This window comes from Tyto alba, unplaced genomic scaffold (assembly GCF_018691265.1).
Source record: "Tyto alba isolate M040663 unplaced genomic scaffold, T.alba_DEE_v4.0 Super-Scaffold_16, whole genome shotgun sequence".
Taxonomy (NCBI): Eukaryota; Metazoa; Chordata; class Aves; order Strigiformes; family Tytonidae; genus Tyto; species Tyto alba.
In genome coordinates this window covers 9,043,784-9,063,263 of record NW_024881278.1, presented here as the reverse complement: position 1 = coordinate 9,063,263, position 19,480 = coordinate 9,043,784, and the positions used below count along the sequence as shown (strand labels likewise).

At 40.8% G+C, this 19,480-nt stretch overlaps 1 protein-coding gene across 1 annotated transcript in view; it reads left to right on the top strand.

The window, feature by feature from the left end:
- CFAP61 (cilia and flagella associated protein 61) overlaps window positions 1–19,480 on the top strand; it is a 134,063-nt gene that overhangs the window by 63,847 nt on the left and 50,736 nt on the right. The window contains exons 18-20 of the mRNA XM_042789385.1: window positions 6,284–6,382; window positions 10,444–10,612; window positions 12,621–12,792. Of these exons, the coding sequence (XP_042645319.1) occupies window positions 6,284–6,382; window positions 10,444–10,612; window positions 12,621–12,792 (440 nt within the window). The remainder of the gene's footprint in view (window positions 1–6,283; window positions 6,383–10,443; window positions 10,613–12,620; window positions 12,793–19,480) is intronic.

Genomic DNA, 19,480 nt, shown 5'->3' with positions numbered 1-19,480 from the left:
GGCTGAGTTGTTTCGGAAAAATGAATTATGATATGGTTGGGAGTTTGAAGGACAAAACTGGAGAAAAACATGTTTGGTAATGTTCAGGGAGAAATCAAGATAGTGGGTTGATGTAAAGCTACCTAAGAAATGAGAAATTAGTAAAATAATTGAAAAGCAGCAGAGTCAGAGTTGCTAATGTTCTTAATTATATTGTCTAGGAAAAGGGTCAGCACAGAGGATGAGGGAGGCGAGCATTAAAATTACAAGATGAAAGGGAATCTAGGACTAACCACTGAAAGGGGAAAAAAAAAAAAAACAACAAAAAACAGCAAGAGGACTAATTGACCTACTCTAGCAGAGGAATCAAAATTTAACTGGAGACGAACAGCTTTTGAGATGGGGTGTTGAAGAAGGATTGACCACTACAGGGAAGGGACACCACGTGAGGTAGGGTCAGAGAGAGGACACAGATTTTAGTGAGAGCAAAGAAGGAAGCAGTAAATATTTGTTGAAAAAAAGGAAGTAAAGTTACAATTCCAGGAGCAACAGACGCTTTTCAAGAATAAGCCTATCTTAAACATGAAAAAAAAAAAAACAACTATTTAAGTTTGTGATTGATGTCCTTATCCAGTTCAAGTAGATATAAATTGGTGCCTGACAATTATGGGCCAGAAGTTAAAGAGAATTATCACAGTGGAAAAGATAACATCTTCCAGTAGGTACAATGGGGGCAAAAAATATAGTTATCTTCAAAATGTTGCTTGTAAGGTTTATGGAAAGTTTGTGAAATTTTTTTTTGTGTGTGGTCTTGTGATAATGGGCACTAGACTTCAACACCAAAGAGATGCCTCCAAATCCTGTATAGAATCAAACCATCAAATGCAATGTTTGGAGAGAGACCCAATGAGGAAGAGCTGCCAGCTGGGGAGAGAGAAACACTCTCAGCATCCTTGAAGGGTGTTAGTCAAAAGTCAAAGTAAATATTACTTAGCTTTTTAATGGATTTTTGCTAAGATGTCAAAAGTGGTGACAACAGTGGCTTTCACAGCCTGGGCTTGCAGGCTGCTCTTCTTTGGAGTACAGCATCTGATAAAATAAATCACCAGTAAACCTGGTGGGAAGTTTCTGAAAAAAAAGTACTTTAGTAAAATCCATTGTTCCATCAAAATCTGTTTTTGAAGGGAAAATAATGTTTTGATATTAGGAGGAAGTAATTGGGTCATGATTAAATATTTTGCTGAGGTATCATTTAAGATAAACAGCTCTTTTGTTTTTAAAGAAACTAAATCTTGAATTTTTTTTTAAATCAAAATCAGAACCAAACCTTTTCATTTTAATCTGTTCTGAACAATTTAGAGGAGTGTTTTCTGAACTGAAAAAGGATGGTGAATTTATCCAATGTTGTGGCGTGTCTTGGAATGGAAATAGTCGTGTTTGGGAAGAAAAAGATGTGAGTTCTCCCACTGAAGCAAGCAACTGACTTATCTATCCCCTGGTGTTGAAAGTGGCAGTCAAATTGAATGTGAGGTTGCTGACAATTAGATTCACTTATCTTTTTATTTCAGTTGGTGGTGTTCATGATACATCTATCCCTGGTTTTGGGAGGAAGAGTTATCCTGGGTGCAGTTTATAGAACAAACGAGTATGTGGAAAACCCCTTTGTTGACCCTTGCATTGAAAAGTGTCCCAGTAAAGACTGTATTGTTATCCCTTCTTTCATTGAGCAAATTCATTCACAATCTTAACACTTTTTCCTAAGGTTGATCCAATGGAGAACTGGCTTATCTTTGTTTACTTGTAATTAAAGAGGGATAACTTCTAGATGGACATCTGTTGGTCAGCAGTTAAGCTGAAATCCTGTTCTGAGGCCTGTAATTGATGCACTTACATAAGGTTCTTGAGAACAGACGCTTTTGGTAATTGTTGATACAAACAATAAACCCTTTCTGCTGCTTCTGTTACTGACTCTCTTACTAAAAGCTTAATAACCAAGTGCTGTAGGATCAGTTGCAGAGCCTTCATACTGCTAGAATGGCATCATGTAGCATCATATGGGGAAACGGTTTTGCTATGTTTTCCCATATCTTCATACTTGATTTTGTGTTGATTCTTAATTTTCTGAGTCAAATACAGCTGCCCAGAGAGTGGGAGGAAGTGCAGAGAAGGGTAAAGGCTTCTACAGCTCTGCCAGTGAGAGCCATGGGCTTTGTTCAAGAAAACAAAAGCAATTTAGTATAGTGGTGGTATGAAAACACATTACTTGTAAAATTACGCAAAGAAAGTCTATAGTGCTAATTAACATATTTATCCTTCAGTGAAAATATGAATGAGTGGGATTTTCTGTGTTATTAATATTAGTACCCTTTGGTAAGATGAACATTTCTATTTGTAGTTTTGTGTAGAGCTGCAAAACTTGTTAGAAAATATTTTCCTTTTGGAGAAGTCTATTCTCTAAGTCATGTCCTGATTACTTGGTTCTTGAAATGTTTGGGGTGCTGATCTTTCTTTTTTTTTTTTTTAAAAAAAAAAAAAAGTCCTACTTTGGATAAATTGTTACATTATCTGAGAAAAGGAGAACTAATGTCTATATCCACCTTCCACAGTGGCACTTACACCTGGGCACTTTGTGTTTCTGTGCCTTGAAGATCAGGTTATTGCCTGCTGGGATTCTCTTTGATCATCATCTCTCATTCTGGGCTCCTTCCTTCCCACAAAATCTTAAGGTCCTTTTTTTGTTGCAGGACAGAGATTTCTCTGCTTGCAGAGTTTCATTAATGCAAGAACTTATCACATCTAAGTTTTCAGCATCTAGTGCTGAAAACAGACTTTTTGTTACCGGTTTTAGAATGATCTAGAGCTGCCATTTTTGCAAGTGTTCTGCTGCAGCAAAGTTGAAGATACAGTATAATTAAAACTTTACTTTTCGATAGATTATAATTCCAGATATTAAAGTTATTGTTTAAAGATTATGCATACAGGAGAATAGTGCACGTAGTTACCAGTTTTGGTAGCCAGATAAAGCATTATCTTCTGTCACCCTTTTTTTATTTTAGTTTGTATTAATTACAAGAAAAAATTTTAAAAAGTGCGGTGCTTTGTTTCAAATTGAAATGCTTAAGTTCATGTAGACTACTTAACTGCACTTTATTTTTTGTAACAAAAGTGATTTGACTTATTATTTGTGATAATGAGGGGTTTAATGAAAGCAATTAATTAAATCATTTGTTCAGGCAGTTTCCTCCATCTAAGCCTCCATCATTACACTGTGCACACAAGAAAAAAAAGGTAGCAAGACGACAGGCAAAAAAATCCAGAAAACCTAGAAAGGAATATTGTAACAGATTCACAAATGCCAGGATACATACGAATATGTACTAAAACTTTTTTTGTTTGTTCCTTTGATTATGCTCACAGTAAATTGGCAGTCCTATTCTATTTGAGGACAAGTGTGTTTAGACTTTTTTTGTAGCTGTCCTCTAGAACTGTGCAATGAAATCCAATACCTTTTACTTATTTCCCTAGATACTCTAATCCCTCCCTGCTTTACCAGTATCTTTGAGCTGTTCTTCCCTTTGTATCCACAGCAACGTGAATCCCTGCTGGAATTATTTGCTTCTAAAATGCAGGTGCACTTGTTTAATGTTGCATTGGTTCAGGCTCTTAACTGGAAGACTTTTTCACCAAATGGGAACCCCTCTGCTTTTACCTTACTTTGTATTAGGCATTCTTATATATATATTAGAAGCACGTAAGACATTCACTCTCCTAACATACAGTACCTGTTTCTCAGAGCCTTTGTTGTTTTTCAGTTAAGAGCTTTTAGGCAGCAGTAAGGAATCAAAAGCCATAATAAATAAACCATCGTGTTGTTAGCCTAGAAATAATCATGCCATGCAGAGGAAAGAGGGGAGTGATACAGGGTGTGGTGATGAGTGTAACAGTCACTGGTCAAAATGCTCAAACCTGTTACCTCACTGTAACTCTGTGTGCTAGCTCCTGGCAGTAACTGTGGTGAAGCACCGTCAGTTTCAGGCTTGTATTTAAGTGCCTGTATATATATTTAAATTCTAAGGTTAGGCATAGCAGCTAGAGTTCTTAAATCAAGCTTTTGTAATAAAAGATAGTAGGTTATTTTACTTATTTAACAATTCTGATAATTTTCAGAAATGCCAGCCCGTACTTAAACGCTTAGCAAATTTTGGTTCTTAGCTGAAGAAAAATGTTACCTCTCTGTTTGAAAACGTGACCATCGTTTGCATGAAGTTGTGCAGGGAGCCCCACGGCCCCCTGGACCTGGGTGGGCAGTGTGCCCACACTCTGAGCACAGGGCAGTGCCAGCTACCAGCCCCTGGGTCTCTTCAGGTCTGCCTCCAACATCAGCGCGCCTTTTTCATAGCTTTAATCCCATTTTCTTTGTGCCTTGATTTTTCTCAATGTAAAATGGGAATCAAAGATATGACTCATTTCATCACAGTGTTCTAAGGAGAATGCTAATCAACATTTTGATGCCTGCAAGATTAATGAATGGGAAACATGAATTAATGTTTGGGGCATATGGGAATGCCATGGGAGCACTGAGGTAGAAGTAAATCATTAGTTAGTAAATCGTACTGAGTGAAAGGTCTGAATTGAAGCCTCACGCTCAATGGGGAAGAACTGAACAAATACCATATGACTGTGGAAATACTGGATGGCTGCTTATGGACTAAATAGAAGTAGAGCATCTGCAGAAGAAAGTAGTATGTAACCAGATCAATAAGGTGCATCATAGTGCAGTCGTGCACAAGAGGCATATTAATGTTGCCTAGGACCTTCATTCTGCCATTTTTCTGATGCTTGCTTGTTACGTTTTCATCCTAAATATTGTTAATTTAATTTAAACTTAATGTTATTGTAGCAGCTGGATTTGGAGACCTATTGGCAAGAGGCCACGCAGAGCAAGTATAGAGGTATGATTTCAGAGCTATGATTTCAGCTCTAAGCTGAAAAGGAACTTCATTGCTGTAAGAGCAGGCAGGAGGGGAGAACGTGTAGGTTGTTTGTGTACTGTTGTAGTAATTTTCCTCATGATGACATGTAAACTAAATGCCAAGGATTTGTACTATTTAGATGTGTAAAGTTATTGTTCACATTTGTACCCCACTAGGAGTGCTTCATGAGTGCAGATGGCATTCTGTACACTTTAAATTCAGCTTAATGTATTGGGCTAACTCTCATTTACATGAAGACTACTTTGTGTCACTCAGCCAGCATAATGTGGCCATAAATGAAGAGCAAATTCTATTTACACCCACCTCTGCAGTGTGACCTTAATTTAAATGAGAATCAGGCCCATAATCTGTATAAATATATGCACTCTGTTACATTAAGGTTATTTATTACATTGCACTCAGCCTGAGTATGCATGGAGATTTACCATAGATAATCCATAATCCAGAATTAAACTATTAATATGCATTTTGAGAGAGGCAGCCATAACCTTGAAATTCCTTGGTTTAAGTATGACCTTTAACTTTGTTTGAATATATTTTTTAAACGTATGAATAACAAATTAACATTGGTTGATAAAAAACATTCTGATTCCTTTGTACCATTTGCATCAATCCATACTTAACTTACAGAAAGCCTTGAAGATTAGAAGGCTTAATCACTCATAATATTTATTTGTTTTTAAATGTCAGATCACATTTAGTTCAACATACTGTCAGTCTTGTTCCCCCCCATACTCTGGCATTAATGAAACGGTGGTGGAAAGTATTCTTCTTTTTGTATCCAAATACACACGCATCTTAGCAAAATAACGAAACACTTTGTACCTGCCCTGTGTAAAGGAATTACTTTCTATTTGCTCCTGCATATGGAATTAAAATCCGTGCTGTTCCTCTGCTATGCCCTCCTAATTTCAGTAGACCTGTTGCAGGAAGCAGACAAATTACCAGTTGTCAGGAATTTTTTTTTCCTTTCTGAAGCTTACAGAACATGAGCTACCACCAGCAAAGATGTCTGTGCACACTCGGTGGTCTTACAATACCTTTTGTAGTCGTGGAAGGTAAGTCCTGCCATAAGTTCTTAGGAACAGAGCTTGGTCGTTACACGATAGAATCTGGATATCTCTGTCAGGATTGAGACAATGCTGTGCTGGATGGTGCAGCTTGAAAATTGTGGTGATGGACTGGGAACCGAAGCTGTAAACACTGGATATAACCATACGGTGAAATGCACTCACATTATGCTTGTACCAAACGGAGCCTTGGCAAACTTACACTGGTTGAACTGTGGCATTTTGTTTTTCTTTCCACAGTCCACGTCGGAAGTTCAACAATCTGACCTTGATTTCAAGTCATGGGCTTCCAGGAAAAGACCTACTAGGCTCCAAACATAGAAGATTTTTAATTAACAGGTTTGATTTAATATCTAAACACTTCCATATCTTCAAAAGAAAACATAACACTTCTTAATTCTTTGTGAACTTGTCCTAAATTTTAGATAGGTACCTAGACAGATAGCCTCAAAATAATCCAATCTGTCTATACAACATGCATTCACCTGTGAAATGAGTTGAATGTAATTGTTACTAGGGAAATACTGCCAAAGCAGTAACTTCGGGACAGCAATCCACTGTATTATACCAGGACACTGGCTCTGCTTTCCCATACTTTTTAGATTGTTTAGATCTCCAGGTTGAAAAATGACAGATGATGTATGTTTGATTTTTAAATACTACTTAGTTTTTATCTTCCGTGGGTTTCGTTCCAAATAATGCTGAACAAAAGAATGTGTAAGAAATAATATGAGCGATGTGACCAGTGATCTACTTAGAGCAGCCACATGGTGAGATGCAGACCCCACTGATGATAGTGGGAATTTTGCTGAATCGACAGGGGAAAGTTTAGGACTATTGCTGTTGATAAATTTGGAAGAACCATGCTGCATCAGTTCTGCAGCTTGTGAACTACTTGTGTGCCAGTCACTGGACTGTGGAAGTCTGTCTGCAGTCCCAGCCAGAGTGCTGTCCCTTACACTTACCTCCCCTGGGCCGGCAGCACCAGGGCTCTGGTGCAAAACAGCTGAAGGGACGATTGCAAAAGATAGCTATGCTCGTGTCTAGTGAGTGGTCAGACATTTCATGAGTTTTCTTGTTTGCTGATAAGTAAAATATCTTTCATTTAGTAGGATAAAATCTTACCCCATTAAAATTCACAGTGCATAATTCTCACTTAAATTTAGTATATCTGTTTTGATGGTTTTATTTTTTATTTTGGAACAGTGACTAGGAATCCTTGCTATAGACCAGAACGTGATTGTTCTGGACATTGAGAAGCACAGAATTAAAATGAATCTGTTATTTTGAATAGCTGGGGAGTGAACTTAGTCTAATTTATTAAGATTTGGCATGTGACTCTTTGGAACCTGCACATTGTTTATTACCAAATCTTTTATTCAGTAAGTGGCAATGCACTAAAGAGCCAGCTCTTCAAGTGACAAAACCAACTCAGTATCTGCTTGCTGAACCTTAAAAATGAAATCTCTACGAAGACATGAAAATGGTGTGATGTGGACCTGTTTAAAACCACCTTATCTTGTTTGGAATTTTTCCCTGTTAAGGAATTCTTTATAAGTAGTTACCTGAATTAATTTTTTATTGTAGAAAGGGGTATGTTTATGTACAAATCCAGTAAATGAAGGGATTATATGCTTACATAAATGCATGTGCTCTTTTTCCTAAGTATGCTGTAAAAAAGAGTTGTAATAAGAAAACATCCTTCCTGATGGAAAGTTGCAGTTCATAGCTGCCTCACCAGAATTAGCTGTTGAAATTTGAAAGCAGATTAAGAGTGAAAATTGAACTCTGCAGGGTATGGTTTTTGAAAGCATCCCTGTGATTTTGGAGTGTCAGTCTCCTGGGAGCTGTGCACCTCAATTATAAAGGTGCTTTTGAAAACCCTCATCTGTCCTTGATGTCCATTTTATTTATAGATTTCTGCATGATTACAGTTTAGAATTGTCAGTGGTTTTCTTCCCTTATTTATTTGCCTCTGGTATTTGTGAGTACAGAGGATGTAGAGCACCTCAGAAAGACTGGTCACTCAGTCCTAAAATTCTTCAGGTCATGAAAGCAACTTTATTTGTTTCTGTGGCATCGTGTATGACAATTAATGTGTAGCAGTCAGCTCTGGTTTAGAATGTATATTCTGGTACTCATGGAAAAATAACAGCTGTTGGTGCTGAGTCTCTCTCTGCTGCAGTCACTGGTATGATATAAAGGCATCAAACTCTTGAACATGAGCTGAATCCCCTTCTGTTTAATAACATTACATTTAGTCCTGTGGAAGAAAATGGAATGTTTTTCATCACTCAATATCAATAGAAGGTAAAGTTCTTGAGCCTCTGAATGGCCTTGAGCTTTATTTGGTAGATGGAATATTTTTTTCTGCAGTGACTCCAGATCACAGACTGAGTGAAGCCCAGGATTTCTTTATTGGCCACTCCTATCTTGTCTCATAGGCATGAAGTACTGGCAGGGGTGAGGCTCAGCTTCCTTTCACACAAGATGTGCAAGTTCAATCTTCTTGCCATGTCACTGTGATCTCACAAGCCAGACATCTGTGTAACACCAGTCATTCATCTTTTTTGCTAGTTTAAAACCCACTGCATTCTTTTTCACTAGATCCTGCAGGTTCTTCCCTCTACAAAGCTATAAAGAGGTTTGGGATTAGCATTAATCTTCAAATCTACTGAAAGAACTTAATTTAACAGAATTTTACCTGGTTTAAGTTTTCAGTATCAGGAAGGTATTGAAGTTGATTCTAGCTGGACTTGCAGAATAACCAGCAACACACTGTGTATTTTCATAATGGGCTATTGTAAGACTCAGTGGTGTTTGAGAGTCATAACAGACCTCGTTGAAAGTGTTACCTCTCTGGTCCTCCACGCATTTTGTAATGATGTGTCCATTGTACATCTGTATTGAAGTATTTTATCTTCAGGAATCTTTGTCTTTCCAGAAGTCTGTTAGGTAGGGAGGTACAAATGCAATAATAAAAAAGTATCTTGGTATTTGCTTAGTCGGACAGGGTGGGAGGCATACTCTGAGTCATAAAAGACCTGTGGAAATAATTCTAATTTTCATTACTGTGGCATTAAAGGAAGTTTTGTTCCATGTGGGTTTTGCTTCAAAATTGGCTTTTTAAATAGCAGCTTCCAGTTCTTTGATACTTCCATCACACATAGGGATATATAGGATACTTTACACTGAAAACAGGCTGTAACACTGCTGAAATAAATGTAAACCTTGCCTGAGATTTTCAAAATTGACAAGTGATTTTTAGGTTCCTTAGTTTTTTAGAACCAATATTGAATTAACGCTACCAGAGCATGGCGCTCAGAATGTACGCACCATACGCATCCTGAAAATCAGATTTCTGTCAAGGTATCTCATTTGGGCAACCCTTAATCCATAAGATGTTTGGGGACAAAAAGCTCTGGAAACAGTAACTACTCTATGGAACAAGGTTCAGCTTCTTGAAACAGACAGACCTTTATACTGTTTGTTACCTAGCCCTGAAGGTAATTGCTTTGAAAATATAGAAGTTGCTTCACCACTTTCATTAAGAATAAGTTGTTGTTCAGTTACAAATTAGTGAAGATTAATATTTTTCATATCCGCATGGTTTATGCCTCATTTACCTTCTAATTTTGTTTTCTTTTGGACAGCCTATGTGGTAATTTTTTCTTTATTCCTGTTAATATTCAGTTCATCCTGCAGAGGAATTCAGTTACATCTTAGAGACTTTTGAAAGTTTAGGGGTCTACAGCCAGTTTAGTATGTTTTCAGAATTTTTCATTCTTGCACTTTGGAAAAGTTTGTTTGGAAAGGGGTCGCCAAGAGAAAACTTGAGATATCTGCCTTTTACTTCTAGATCTGGCAGCAATTCACCTACCTTTCTATTTATTTTTAAACTTTTCAGACTAATACTTTGGAACACGGATGTTAAAATACCAGTGGTACCTTCATTGCATTTATGTCTCACCATAGCCACTACTGGTGAAGCTGGATACCAAATGAAGCAAAAGAAAACAAAAAACAAAACAACTTAATAAGGGAATCCTGTATAAGAGAAAGAATTAGACTGTTAAAATATTTTCTTTGCAAGAGTGAAAGTCTCCTCCTTGTGTCAGCCTGGAAAGCAAAAGCAGAGCAAAGCATATATTTCCGACTTTATTTTTAAATTATGTGGTTGTAAGGGCCAGTGCTGGGAGGGATTGTTTGGTTTTAGCAGAAAGTTGTCAATTTGTAACAGAGTATTTCATAATGACTAATCTTTTCCTATAGACTGCCCTAAGCTCCCAGCGAGAGAACAGGCTTGAGCCGCTGGGGGACTGTGGCTAACTCACCAGATGTCTAATTAATGCCTGCTGTCAGCTGCCGAAATGTCACTTACAGATATTCTTTCTTCACAGCCACTGTTTTAATGATGAAGATTATGCACAGATGTCACTTTGTTCCTGGGTTAACGTTGTAGTTGGTAAAATGACTGGCATAAATCGCGCTGCCAAATACGTAGTTGTTTCCAAGGAGAAGAAAGTACCATATGACTACCTTGTTCTCTGTACAGGACAGAAATACCAGGTAACATTGCGTGCAGAGTAAGAAACATAATATATTCAGTTTTTACAGTCAATAGGGTTTCTGTGATTAGCAAGGCAGTAGAGTAGTCCTTAGCAAGTGTATAACCAGAAAGTTTGCAGCCCTTCAGTGTAGCAGGTTGTGCTATGTCAGTGTGGCTATAGAATTTGGAGGAGACGAGAGCTCTCACAAATATTTTTACCAGCAGTGTCACTGCTCAGTGTCAGATGTTGAGCAAAGCTGCCAGTATTTTTGCCACCATGACCATTAAACCTGCTGAAGAGTAGGCCCAATTGACATGTGGCCCCAGCCTCAGGAGAGTTAACTCCAGCTGGTCTAACACCATTTGACCTAGTTTTGGCAACGGAGAGAATTCCTTATCAAATTAATTACTCATCTCACATGATGACCATGCCTAGACACATACGTGGTGCTGAATGTTGTTGTAGCACACAGTTAAGTGGCCTGTGAGATTGAAGCAGACCCTCAGTTACATGTGAAATGTGGAATCAAGCTCATCGCCAGCTGTACAGGCTCAGCTTTGACTCAGACATCCTGGGCAGGGTTTGTTCTTTCTTGTGTATCATCACATGGCCTTCCAGATATGTAAACCAAATGGCTATCTTTTGTACAGCCACACTGCTTCCAGTGATTTTTGCCTTACTGATTGGTTTTGGGTAGGAATCACGAGCAAGGGATTTTGCCTTTAAAATCAGGAGATCAAACTGAGCATGTGTCTCCAGGTTTTTTCAGTGTTCTTGGCCATAAGTCACAAACATGAATATGGGGTATATTCAGCCCCATAATGAAATCTGGACTGCATGTGTGCAGCAGATTTGTGGAGCAAGAAAGCCCCAGTTTTTCTGTAATCACTTTTCAGAGTAGAGTCACACTTTAAACAGCAGTCCATATTTGCTGTTCAACAGGGATGGCACAAAAGTTGAAGTATGGTCTCAATAACTTGTGATCCTGGAAAAAGAAGTTTGGAGGTGACTCTGACTTGCAAAATAAGTTATGAGAAGGAACTACACTGGAGGAGAAAGAAAGATAAAGAAAGCAAGGGAAAACTCAGGTTTTATCTGCCTTCATGAAAAAAACCTAACATCATCTGTTCTCACATTTAAGCTCTACAAAAAATAGGAAAAAACTGTTTTTATCGTCTGGTTTGTTTTATTACATAGAGCTGTAGTCCATCCTTTTTATAAATTGTTCCTTATTTGGTAATCAGTCAAATTAATGCCTAGTAAAACACTATTCATTATGATTAACAGGATTTCCTTGTTGGGTAAGTAAAATCTTTTGATGTCATGTCTGTTTTTACATGACCGAATAGTATTTCTGTTGACCCAGTTGGCAGTGAGAACATTGTTCAGGATGTTAATCACTCGTGCTATAAAAGTCATAGATGAAATTCCCTTTTTTTGCTCTGTATAATTCAGATTGAATTTGTGACTGTAACATAGCATCGTACAATTAACACTTTACTGAAACTTTTCATTTTAACCATCAAGCAGGTTTTAGTCCCTTTTTCTGGGACAAAATCTATCATATTTTAGAAAGTTGATTTTTGCTGACAAAAGATGGAGGCAGTCTTGCTGCGCAAAGAATTTTCAAGTGTCATTTACAGGTATATGTTCTTCAAGTAACTGCAGAGATTCTTCAACTGTGTATTTCTGCATTTCTGCTGCCTGCTGTGTAGTCCCTTTCATTTGCATTTTGCCTGTATTTTTATTCACTTGTTCTAGCACTGCTGTTTAAACTGGTCACCCATGTCCCATAGAAAATATGGAATACATACACACACGTGTGTACTCAGACTAGCGTGAAGCTATTTTCTCTGTGGCCACTGATGTGTTTGCTACTGCTGAATGTTAAGAAGAGTTAGGATGTGCAAGGATAGCAGCCCCTTAGGTAGTCAAATGGCTGGTGTAATTGTTTTTTAAAATCTTTCTTAATGGCTCTCCAAGATACACGCCATATATTCATTCACTCATTTATTCATTTTTTCCAGGTCCTGTCTCCCACTGGAGCAGATATCAGTAAACTCCCAACTAACAGCGAAGTCATAAGTAAGTGGCCACAAAGATACACGGGGAAAGTTCCTTCCAATCACTTTACTCTCAATGATGATCAGGACTGCTTAAAGGCAATGCACTGGCTGAAAGAAAGCGTCAACTCGGAAGGTAAGGGCTTTCGTTAATGCACGCATATTTACAGAAATGTTTTCTAGGCTTATTGTTTCTTTAATTCCATGGTATAATTGGTGCCTGATTAATTCTAACAAAGTCTTTCATCTGCTGTGCTTTGTTTTCCAGATTAATTTACAATTTGTTGTCATTTTTGATACCCAGCATATTTAGCTAGGAAAGAAAGGCTTGAGATAGATTCATTATCTATAATTATTATATAAAACAAAATGAGTCCCAAATGCAAATCTGGCTGGAGTCATTAATTAGCCAATTAAATAATAATTTAATTAGTGGATGTGTTTTTCTGTTGTATAGAATAATATCTAGATTTGAGGCATAACACAAAGAAAACAGGTCTAAATTAGGAAGTGGTTTTTTTCAGACATCTTTGTTACACAGGTTACACAGATTACAGATTTTCACATGGAACTGCAGGCTTCCCCGTATTTTCTTTTCAAGCCTTAAAATCACACATTTGTGCCGATGTCCACTATACCTGTACCTCCTCAGCCTGTCCATGTGCGCATTGGTCATATATTCATTAGTTCATTCACTGAATGCATATGCTATTGAAAATACCTGGGATCATCCAGGCTTCCGAGTTAAACGTCCAACTACAGAAAGAGAGACCAACCAGTAAATGAGTTCATGTGATGTCAGTTCGGCGTGCGGGATCTGAGGTAGGACAGAGGTCAGAGTGGGAAAGCTGTCCTTGTGGAAAGTTCCTGCTGACAGAGTGCAACAACAGGCATTTCCAAAAGATGTAGTTTACCTGGTTCTTTCGTAGAGAACATCATGAAAATTGGTAGTTATTTGTTGTGGTCTACAAGGTTCAAATCCTTGCTTGGCAGACCTTTAGAGAAGCGCTCAAGACACTGGATGTTTCTTTATCATCCTTCAAGTCTTGCTGTGATCAGGACAGGAGACAATAAACGTGATAATGTTTCCTCTTACATCTTCCTCAAACAGCTTCCTGGCCTCAGGCATGTAAAGAGAGCCCCTTCAGCAGTCCCCCTCCGCCTGTTTTCCAGCTGATACCATCCCCTGCCCGCGCCGTTCTACCTGCTGTCCAGCTGATACGCACAGCTGCGGTTGTATAAACAGATGAGGTTGTTAGTTTTCCCTCTTTGCTGCTGGTAGCCTTCCACGTAAATCCGTGCGTGCCCAGTCCTGGGATGCGCCCCAGGACACTGTGCAGAAACGCTGGCCCGCAGCTAGCCGCGGGCGGGGAGGCAGGGCGCCCGGCGGCATCGCGCTCGGGGTGAAAGGCACTCGTACTGCACCTCCTCTGCTCCAGACAGAGGCACCTCTGTTATTGATACTAAATTAATACTATATTAAGCATAATTGCATTATTACTGCTGACTGTTGTTGCGGTGTAAAACTGGATCTCTTAATTAGGCACTATCCTGTCTTCAGTTATAAGCTAAATCTAAGCTAAATCCACAACTCCTGACAAGGCTGGTCTGGAGGGACTTTTTGGAAACATGGTCTGTGGGAGATGTAATGCCTCCTTCTCCCACCTTGCCTCTGGCTTCGGTTCCCTTTCGTTGCTCTTCCCACAATGTAAGCTATACGTCCCATAGATGATGTAAGTTATGAAGAGTGCCCAGCTGGAGAAGTCTTTCTCCACCTATCTCTGTTTCTGTTCTTCCTCACCCTGCCTCTTTTCCCAGATACATTTCTTACAAACGTTGTTCTTTTAGACTTGATCATAGCTGCATCCAAGATCCCTACTCTTCCCGAAGATGTGTCTATTTTTCAGCCCCTGGCCTATTCTGAAGACAGTCCATTAGGTGACGGGCTCCCAGAGGTGCAGAGGCAAGGCTCCTGTGGAGTCCAGCAATTGATTTGGATGTCTGTCAGCTCTCTGCAGGCCATGCTACCGCTTTACTGGGATGGCCAAAATTTTATGTTTGGGTTTACTTTTAATCTTAGGTTTGCCTTCTATAAATATTACTATTACATCTCATATATTTCATCTCATCAAAACTGTGAAGTATTGTTTGTCAAATCCCTACTAACCTGCTTTAAACATGCTAGAATTCAAAATGTTAAAAAACCAGGATTTGCTTATGTTTAAAGAAAATGAAGTGTCTGGCTATTGCAGCTCCATGGAAATGGACATTTCATCCTCCTACTTCGGATACAATAATAATTCTTCTCAGCTTATACTCTGTGTTTTCTCCACACAACTTTCTTCTATTTTGTGCTCTTCTTATTCAGCCATTTGCTGTGTTTTCAAAAGCAGTCTGGAGCCTGCTGTGCCGAGCCCCGTTCTCCTGGCTCGGCCGCTGGATGAGCCCCCCGGGGTCCCAGCAGCCAGCCCGGGGGCTCGGGCAGGGAGCAGCTCCCAGCAGGGTGAGTGCACGGAGCTGCGCGGCTCGGGGAGGAAAAGCCCCGGATGAGGGAGGGCGAACGCGCCTTTAAGACCACCTGTAGTTCTGGAGGTTTTTTAAAGGCAAGTGTTAATCACTGAGCTTCACAATGTGAGTCTTTATTCGCCTAATTGGATGAAATCTTACTTTGGTGGCACTGATTTTGAGAGCAGCTTTTAATTAAGAGTTAAGGTAGGGTTTTTTAATTGCGTTTCTTCCCTCTGTGAGCGCTGGGTACCACTTCAGTGTGGATGATACTGGTGGGTGCTTTTTCGCGAGCCATAAGCAGAGCAGGGTGACCCCGGCAGCGCGTGCTGGCCGAGTGCTCCCGGCAGTGCCTCTGCCACCAAGGATGGGCAGCAGCCTGGTTGCCGTGGCCTTCCTCCCTGGGGCTCCTCCTCACCTCAGGCGAGGAGAGGTGATGGGAGAAGCTGGCCGGCTCTCGGCAGCACACGTGGCTCGAGGAGCCCATGGGAGAAGCAGCGAGCCACGTCGGCCGCTGCCAGCTCCTCAGCCGGCTGCGAGGGGTGTCCCGGCCCGGGGCCACGGGCATATTTTGCCCCCGGCCGGTTGTGCTGGGGGCTCTGGAAGGGCCTCCCGCCGCCCAGGGCCCGGGAGAGGGGCGAGCACCAGCCCCCAGGGCTGCCACTGCGGCTTCTCTGATGAAACCCAGCCGCCTAATGCATGTAACCTATTATAACTGTAATTGTGACTAATTGAAATTCATCTCCTATTAGCCCTGCACTTTCCATGAAAACAAAAAGTAGGATGGGAGTAAAGTAAAGAACAAAACTGCTCTAATGGCCCAAAATGGAGCAATTATTTTTTCTCTTTACCTAAACATAGTTTACTGCCTTATTAAAAGCGTGTTTGTAGGAATACTATCGCATTAAAATTCCAGTGCATGAATCACCAACCGGAGCCACTGATGCTTTAGCTAATACTGGTTTTCTCCTTTAGCTTTTGCAAGTAGAAAGATTCAGGTCATGCTAGGGTCACTGAAATCTTGTGCTTCCACTTGTGGAAAATGAATGAGCCTGCTCTGCCGCAGAACGCTGACATTCTAGTAATAAATGATAAAACTACTCTAACAGTCTTTATTTATGACTGCTTTTTTCTGTGGATGATTATTATGTTTACTCACAGATAGATACATTTTCATGTAGTTAAATAATAAAAGCATCCTGAGGAACTGCTTTCTGTCCAGTGAACATAATTTCAGTCCATAATGAATATCTGTAGTTCCTAGACTACTAGCGCTGTAATCTAAAAAGCCACTAATATTGTAATAAGCAAAAACCATAAATTGTTAATTTATAAGAGGTCAGTAAAGGAGCATTGCTTTCCTTGATCTAATATTAGTTGTATTTAATATTACCATATAAAACAGAATTTTAATTTTCCTTGAGAAATGCAGGGCTAGACTATGATTTCATATATACAAAAATGCCAACATATAATGCAATAACGGAACTTCCCTCCAAAGAGACTAGTTCTGCCAAATGGTGAGGCTCTCTCAGTTGCCCAGACTTGCTTGCCTTGGAGTCAGAATAAAACTTTGCTGGGCTGTGCCTTTGGTAAGCACTTCTCATTCCCCTTTCCCAGCCACAGCATCCTCTTGAGCTGCTTATGGTTTTCACCCCTTGCTAATTGAAAATGTGTAAATGCAATATGAGGCTGTCAGCATCCATGTGTCACGTTCTTACCTGAACTATTAGCACATTAAATTGCTAAAAGTGAACAGATCAAAGTTTGTATTTCACCACTAGTGCTGCTTGTTTACTTCTTGCATTACACCCTACTGCAGCAGTGAAAAAAATGGATCAGTCTTACATCTTCCTTCTTTTTTGGGTCTCTCATGAGGGCAGTACTGCCTACAGCTAGGCGTCCTGGCAGGCATGAGCTTGGAAAGTCAGCTTAGCAATGTACACATTGGACAGAATTCCCATTATCACACATTATATCTATTCTGTATTGTATTTATGAAAGTAGTAAGATCTCTTCCTTATGATTTCAGATGAATACGTTTGCAGGTAAAATTGTTCTGCCCCACTGGTCATTGATGTGAAAGTTAAAATATGCTTTCCATCACTTCTGAGCATGTATAATCACGGGGCAGTTCTTTCCTCTGACAGTTATGAAGAGATACGTTTATTTGTCAGCTACAAGTAGCCAAACTGCTACGGACAAATAAAATAACCTTGTAGTCAAAGGGGAATAATAGAACATCTGTTAACAATTTTTATCATTAATATTCTTGGGAGCTGGGGCTTTGAATGTTCTGTTTAGTATTGCTCTGTCTCATGCAGTAAAACATGGTTCCAGTGAAATTAGTTTAGCCTATGAAATAATAAAATTTAGGTTGTAGGGGATGCTATCACTTGTAGTGAGACATAAATGCCAATGCTGAGATAAACGTGCATGTTGGTTGCATGAGGCATGGACTTACCTGCTCGCCACTGCTTACTGCAGTGCCATGTAGGAAAACAAATGCTGCCAAAAGTCAGGATGATACCAGTTAGGTAGGTGAGTCTGCTCTTTGTCCAAATTCTGATTGCAGTTACTGCTGTGTATCTGTGGGGAGCCTGTGCCAGCTGCTGTTTATGTCAATTAAAGGCCATTCGTGAAACACCTCATATGTTTCAACACTGGTTTTTCTTTAGTACATTCCAGCGTACGCTTTTTCTTCAATGCCAGACTGCAAGTTATTTTCGTACAGCTTGTAGAGGAGCTTCTGCCATAGCATCAGTCTTCTCATATGAGGCCCTATATCCCCTCTGTGATCCCTCAGCTTCAGTCTGAGGCTGGACAAGCCCAGGATGGCGTGGGATTTGTGCACTGGATTTCTTCTGGTTAACACACGTTACCTGGAAAAGCAACTCTCGGGGGTGTTAGCTTTTCTGCAGTTTCCTTTCTCCAAGCTCCGTGCTGGGATGTCCTCTCTTGCAAGGATGTTTACATGTAGGCTCAGTTATTTCCTATTTCTGCCAAGGATTTCCCAGAAAGCAATAAAAACACCTGCTGACCATCAGTGCTTCCCAGGTATGGGAGATTAAATGTACTGGGAATGTGCATTTGATGCATCCTTGTGCAAGATCAGATTCTTGGTGTACCGAAACACCCATCAGACTTCACGTCCATCCTCCTCGGCCTCACTGCTTGGGCCGGCTGCCGGGGCCATGGAACACAGCCCTCCTTTGCTGGGGCAGCAGCCTGGCCATGGTCCTCATAGCAACAGGTCCTTAGCCCCCGGGAAAGGACTTCCCAGTCTGTCCTGTGAGAGCTGTGCCATCTTGCATGGATTCCTTGAAGACTTAGTGGGTCACGGAGCAGGAGAAGGGTTCCTCTTCTGGAGCAGGGAGGCAGGAGAGGAGCACGCTTTGGTCCCCGCTCAGAGGAATGTTTGTGCTTTGAATTAAGCCATACTTAGATAAAACACGCAGATGCTCCAACGCGTCCCAGCTCTGCCTCCCTCTTTGCCAGGAGGGCTTCAGCCATTAGGCTGGAGAGTCACACGGCGTTCATGCAGAACCTGCCTGCCTCCCATCCTCATGTATTCGCTCTCGGCTCCAACTACGCAGTTGGAAGTGGCACCAGTTCAGTAAGAGGACTTGCAAGTTCTGACCATGTTGCCTGCAGCTTTGTGGTTAAGGGCGCTCCCCGGGAAGGTGGGAGATGGGGAATTGAATCGGAGCTCCCTTCACCCAGCGAGTGGAAAGATGGAGCTGGTTTAAATAGCGGTTTCTCCTCTGGAGGCAGCGCGCTGCGGAAGGAGCAGCAATAGCCGAGCGGTGTTTTTACAGCTGATCAGAAATGTCTGTCTCAAGCCAGCTGATTTCTAGGCAGCATGCAGGGCAGGAGGCCGGCTGCCTGGGAGCACGTCCTTGAGGGATTTCAGTTTGGGGCGTTCTCCGACGTGCGCAGGAGGGGAGGCAGCTGTCTTCAGGGAGCAGAGCGGAGCCCCCCGCTGCCCCCCGGCCGGCCGTGCCCCTCGGCGGGGCAGTTGGGGCAGGAGAACCCCCGCGTGGGAGCCAGCAGGCACCGGGGTACGGCTGCAGGGCCGGCTCCATTGTCTGCAGATTAGGCTTGTGCGGAAGGAAGCGGCAGCACTGGTGACCTCCCGTATTGCACAATGGCTTGTTTTCTCTAACTTGGTCTTTCCATAGTTCGCGGGGGTATTTTTCTACATGATGTATTGAATTTTCTACTGTTTCCCCCCACCCCGCCCAAATAAGTCCTTTGTATTAAAAAAATCGTGAAGGGAGGGGAGAACAAAATAAAAACGGGTGGGTTTTTTTCCCCCT